The sequence below is a fragment of the Dipodomys spectabilis genome, unplaced genomic scaffold, assembly GCF_019054845.1.
Source record: "Dipodomys spectabilis isolate Male_0828 unplaced genomic scaffold, ASM1905484v1 ptg000024l, whole genome shotgun sequence".
Lineage (NCBI taxonomy): Eukaryota > Metazoa > Chordata > Mammalia > Rodentia > Heteromyidae > Dipodomys > Dipodomys spectabilis.
Genome location: NW_024870701.1, coordinates 29956227 through 29962226, shown reverse-complemented (window position 1 = coordinate 29962226; position 6000 = coordinate 29956227). Strand labels below are relative to the sequence as shown.

General features: G+C 38.7%; 1 protein-coding gene across 1 annotated transcript in view; it reads right to left on the bottom strand.

The window, feature by feature from the left end:
- Nucleotides 1-210: 210 nt before the first annotated feature.
- CUNH18orf54 (chromosome unknown C18orf54 homolog) overlaps nucleotides 211-6000 on the bottom strand; it is a 51974-nt gene continuing 46184 nt past the window's right edge. Inside the window, exons 7-10 of the mRNA XM_042675189.1 lie at nucleotides 5733-5842; nucleotides 4886-4999; nucleotides 3752-3898; nucleotides 211-650 (exon numbers count right to left, since the gene is read on the bottom strand). Coding sequence (XP_042531123.1) covers nucleotides 516-650; nucleotides 3752-3898; nucleotides 4886-4999; nucleotides 5733-5842 — 506 coding nt within the window. The 3' untranslated portion in view covers nucleotides 211-515. The remainder of the gene's footprint in view (nucleotides 651-3751; nucleotides 3899-4885; nucleotides 5000-5732; nucleotides 5843-6000) is intronic.

The window sequence follows — 6000 nt, the reverse complement described above, 5'->3', positions numbered from 1 at the left end:
GGTTAAAAGTGAGCCATTCTTCATCGTCACTTTATTCTGCAGTTGTAGTGAACAGAGTTAGCTACTTAGGTGGATGGAGAGGAAGAAAGAATGTACCCATCCTCTTAACCTAGGAACAAACACTTGAGATATGTAAGGAAAACCTCATTCATTGTCAAAAAAATTACTGGAAAAGGATGGCATCTAAAGGCATTAAAAACCAACCATATCTAGTACATGTGTAAAGGACAATTTATTTACATTTAGAATAAATGTGAAATAACAACACGAAAATAGCAAATTTACTAATATAAAAATACTCAATCCATAAAAAAATACATAAATTTGTCAGTTCTTCTCCACACATGTTCCCTGAGTGTGAATTGTCTGTAATCACTATCAACTAAAAGAGGCCCCAGGGATATTCTGTGCTTGATGTCCCATTATCTTTTTAAGAGAGTCCCAGTCCATTAGCCAGTGGTCCTTCTTTAACCACAATAAGCAATGAAGAATAATAGATATAAACTCATCATTAACTAAGGCAGGTTGATTGCCTGGTCTTCCTTGAATTTGGGGATCTTCTTAAATTCACTTTGCTTCCTGAAGAAAAGCTGAGCCAAGATGTGGTCTGCAGTGGCTTGGAGATAATCATCCATGTCAAGAGTTTGTAGCTGACAATGTAAACAAAAAAATATGTCAGAGACAAGGCACTACATTACCTCCTAGTACTTGGTTAACTATGGATTCCTTCACATGTTCACTCTGGGTGCCAGTGTTTCCTTGCCATAGAGAACCCATCTTTTTAGCACTCTTTCCTTATTAACTTTTAAAACTCTAACATGTGATTTTGGGATTTGGCTTTTTTCCCCATAAATGCATGGTATGCTGATTTCTGATCTGTTCTTTCAATGGCTGTAGAAAAGATGGCAAGAGGCGTAGCAGTGGCAATAAGAGGAAAAAGACCCAAAGTAGGGGTCCCTGGAATTCTCCAACTAAATCTGCCAGCTTTTGATTCCATCTTTCTGCCCTAGAGAGTTTTAACAATCAGGAAGACAAGTGCTAGAATTTTCTAGTTTCCTTCAAAGAAGGTGGGATATCATGCTAGAAAAGGAGTCGTATCAAGCAGAAACTAGTCCACCTTTGGATAGAAGCCATGCTGGAGATACTACTCCACAGCTAATTCTGCAATCTTTCCTGGAAATCTGGTAAGATCTCCTTGTACGAAAAATCATATCCAGAAAAACTATATGTCTGTTGTTAGACTTGCCCTGGGGATGCCCAAACAAACAGACTATTAAAATCCTTGCCATTGGGCTAGGAAGGTGGCTCAGTGGTAGAGTGCTTGCCTTGCATAAATGAGGCCCTGAGTTCTATTCCTCAGCACCACATAAGCAGAAAAAGCCGGAAGTGGCTCTGTAGTTCAAGTGGTAGCGCGCTAGCCTTGAGCTGAAGAGCTGAAGAACACCGCCCAGACCCAGAGTTCAGGCCCCACGACTGACAAAAAAAAATAAAATAAAATCCCTGCCATCAAGACACTGTACTCATAACTCAACTTACGGAATTATAACTTCTTTGTAAAACTACTTTAACAGTTTTTATGTGTGTGTTTTGTGTTGTTTGTTGTTGTTTGTTCTTTTCTGTTTTTGTTGGTCATGGGGCTTGAACTCTGGGCCTGGGTGCTGTCCCTCAACTCTTTAGCTCAAGGCTAGCGCTCTACCACTTGAGCCACAGCTCCTCCTCTGACTTTTTCTGTTTATGTGGTGCTGAAGAATCAAACCCTGGGCCGTATGCATGCGAGGCAAGCACTCTACCACTGAGCCACCTTCCCAGCCCTAAAAAAAAAATTTAAACTAAAATAAACAATCCTTACCATTTCAGAAAGAATCCTAGTCCTAAGGATTTTTGAATACCTAAATTACATAATTTGTTCCCAAAATTCTATCTAATCAATAAATCATAGGATACAGTTTTATTTTTTTGTTGTTGTTGTTTTTTTAAATTTAATTTAATTTTATTTGTGAACATACTGTACAGAGGAGTTACAGTTACATGGGCAGGATAATGCGTACATTTCTTACCAAGCATTGCAGCCTCCTCCTTTGTTTACCCTTCACATCCCTTCCCAGCCTCCGCCCTCCCCCCCTAATCCCAATCCTTCTCCTTCCCCCCCTTCCCCCCCCCCCCCACCCCGCACCAACGTTGTAAAGCTCGTTTTGGACATGACAATTTGTACTTCTTATTGTTGCAACAGGTCCACCTGTAGGATACAGCTTTAAAGGCTAAACAATTATTTAATACAATAATTTACTTGAATGTTATAGAGAATCATACATGAAGCTGGGCGCTGGTGGCCCACGCCTGTAATCCTAGCCACTCAAGAGGCTGAGACCTGAGGATCGAGGTTTAAAGCAAGCCTGGGCAGAAAAGTCTATCAGACTCTAATCTCCAAAAAAAGCTGGGCCCCAGTGGCTCATGCCTGTAATCCTAGCTACTCAGAAGGCTGAGATCTGAGGATCATGGTTCAAAGCCAGCCCGGGCAGGAAAGTTCATGAAACTCTTATCTCCAATTAACCACCAGAAAACCAGAAGTGGCACTGTGGCTCAAGTAGTAGAGTGGTCCCCTTGAGCTGAAGAGCTCAATGACAGCTCCCAGCCAGAGTTCAAGCCCCATGACTGTCAAAAAAAACTACGAAAAAAGCTGGAAGTGGCACTGTGGCTCAAGTGGTAGAGCGCTAGCCTTGAACAAAAAGCAGCTCAGGTACAGTGCCCAGGTCCACGGTTCAAGCCCCAGGATTGGCCAAAAACAATATAGATAGATAGATAGATAGATACATACATACATACATACATACATAGGTACATAGATACAAAGATACATAGATACATATACACATACATATACACACATACACACATACACACACACATTAGATTTTTTATAAAAAATGATGAAAGCAATGCTACTCATAAGCCCAAAATGGTTTTTTGTTGTTGTGTTGTTTGTTTTGTTTTGGTGCTAATCCTGGGGCTTGAACTCAGGGCCTGGGCACTCTCCCCGAACTTCTTTTGCACAAAGTTAGCACTCTACCACTTGAGCCAAGTCACAATTCCACCTCTGGCTTTTTGGTAGGTTTAGTGGAGATAAGAGTCTCACAGACTGTCCTGACTGGGCTGGTTTTGAACTGTGTTCCTCAGATCTCAGTCTCCTGAGTAGCTAGAATTACAATTATGAGCTACCCATGCATCCAGCCCATGTTTTTTAAACATGCAAAAGAAATCCTATCTTCCCTTCTTCCTCCTCTTCCCCTTTTCTCCCCACCTTCTCCTGTCCATTAGGGAGCTGACAAGCCTTCAAAAAGCATATATTCTGTTACTTTATGCCATAAGATATGTAAGGGCCTGTCTCAACATGGAGAAATCTATATGAACCTTGAAATCAGTATTAGGATAGCCATTTACCCCAGATACTAGTAACATTCTCTAATATCTGCCTTACTAGTAATTAAAACAACTTCATGGATCCCCAGCATACTGATCTTTGTTCAGAATTTGAAGATTAAGAGAAAATATGAAAATGTTATAAATGGAACCATTTAAACCAAATGGAGAGATAACTTGATTTAAATTTTCACTGTTTCATACAGTTTATTCATTCAGTCCTTCATTTAACATACATGTAATGAGAACCCTCATTGATCCAGACATAGGGCATTAGCAAAGTATTTTCAAGATCACTGGCACTCAATATTCTCTTAAATTGACTTATTCTTACCTGATCTCCAGTACTGAAGGCGAGCACAAAGAGCAAATCCTCATCACATGTGTTCTTAATATAATGCTGGGCTCCAGTAGGGAAAAATACCACATCTCCAATATGGATATTAAACTCCATTGTACTCTGTGCACTGACAATGCCCACCTAAGGGGGAATGATAACATCATTAAGGGTGAAGAGCAGGAGCATATGGTTATATGGGGACTTCTTAGTGCAGGGAAAGAGTAGTGAAGGCCATCTTTCATATAAAATCTGTGTCAGAGACAGAGCCCCACAAAATTCAAGATGCTGTAGTTGACAAATATTTTTCAAAATGTATTAGTGATTTCAATACTCAGAACATCATGAAAAAACAAAAGGTATACCAATCACTGCATTCTACATGCACACAAATGCACAAAAGAATAACAAAAAGTCTGATCTTTAAAATGTAATCTGTGAAGGACTATTACACCCTTCTCTAATTTACCAAAACTGTCACTTCTAAAAACATAGAAAAAGATTCTGAATTACAGAACAAAATTTCATGTAGCTTGGGTGTTTTCTTCCAAGATTCAGAAAAGTATAGGCCAGAAAACCCTTTTCTATCTCTGTATACTACCAGGGAACCCAAGTCAGTCTAGAATAAGCACAATAAATCAATATAGTAACTACACAGGTTGGCTTTTCACGTAAGTGACCATCCAAACCAAGTTCCCTAAAGAGATGTTAATAATTTCACAAGGATAACAAATAGCATCACAGATATCCTGATCATAACTGATGACACACCTCCCAGCTTCCCCTCCCTAATTCATCTAACCATTATTTCACATAAGCCCACTTTCACTTTGCAATGCAAAACTTTGAAAACCTATGTCTACATCCCAGATCCTCTATCACATCACAAATATTCACCACTTCTGAAATGTCTGAGCCTCTTCTCATGAACATCTGGAATCTTTCTATCATATCAAACTTGGAAATTATCTAATGGAGTCTGCACAGTCTCCTCTGAAGAAACTGTTCCCAGAAAACTATTAGGACTGTCATTTTTATGTTACTAAAAACTGAACTAAAATGAAGAAACCTTCCATTTGCTTTTCTTCTGAATTAAAGAAAGACCAAATAAAATGTTTGTTGAGAAATTACCTTCCCACATCCACTTAATACATATCCCATTTCATTTGCATTAAAATGAAAATGCGGCTGTCGTAATCCATTGTTATAAATTCTGAGTGTACTCAAGGCCAGGGCATTTTGATGCTTCAAAGAAAGGAAAAAAGAAATCCAGTGATTTAGCAATTCTGATTTAATATTAAAAAATAAGTAACATTAATATTCTACTTGGCAACTTAATAATTTACACAATCATGATCATAATACTTATCAGCTCTACCATATATTTTTCTGTGTCCTTATTAAAAAAATTCATTCTCTACAGGTTGGTAGTATTATTCTCTTCATGTTACAGGTGATGGAATTAAATTAATTAATCTAAGTCAGTTAAGGAATTTACCTAGGGTATCATAACTAAGAAGTAGAAATAAAACTCGGGGCTGTGAAGATGGCTCAGTGGTACAGAGTTTGCCTCACAGTATGAGGCCCTGGGTTCAATTCCTCAGCACCACACAAACAGAAAAAGATAGAAATGGCACTGTGGCTCAAGTGGTACAGCGCTAGCCTTGAGCTTAAGAGTTGAGGGACAGCACCCAGGCTCAGAGTTCAAGCCCCATGGCCAGAGCCCCATGGCCAGGAAAAAAAAAAAGTAAAACTTGAACCCACAGAATCTGATGCCATACTATGTAATACAGACAGCTAAGCACAGAAAACAAAACTATCCATGCCAAAGAAGATGTTACTAAATCCGCAGATATAACAACATTGATAAAGACCAACCAATATTTGACTAGATTTTTCCTTTTCCTTTGTCCAAAAGAAAGCTAAAGCAGATCTAAAGCGTACCTAAATTCTCATCAAAGGGTTTTTTTTCAATTACCTGATGTAGAAATTCACTGAAAATTTTTTCATTGTTACTTAATTCACTTCCACTCTTCCAATATTGTGCCTGTTGTATTACTCCTCCTGGAAATTGATATTCTTTTGAACCTGAATCAGATGAAGTTTTAAAAAATCAAAATAAGACCACATACTTCAAAACTGTACTCCAGGGGAGTATCAGTGAAGTACACAGCTTTTCTCTTCACAGAAAATGAATAGAGTGGGAATTGCTAGCATGGGATCATTCCAGCTCCAATACTAACCTG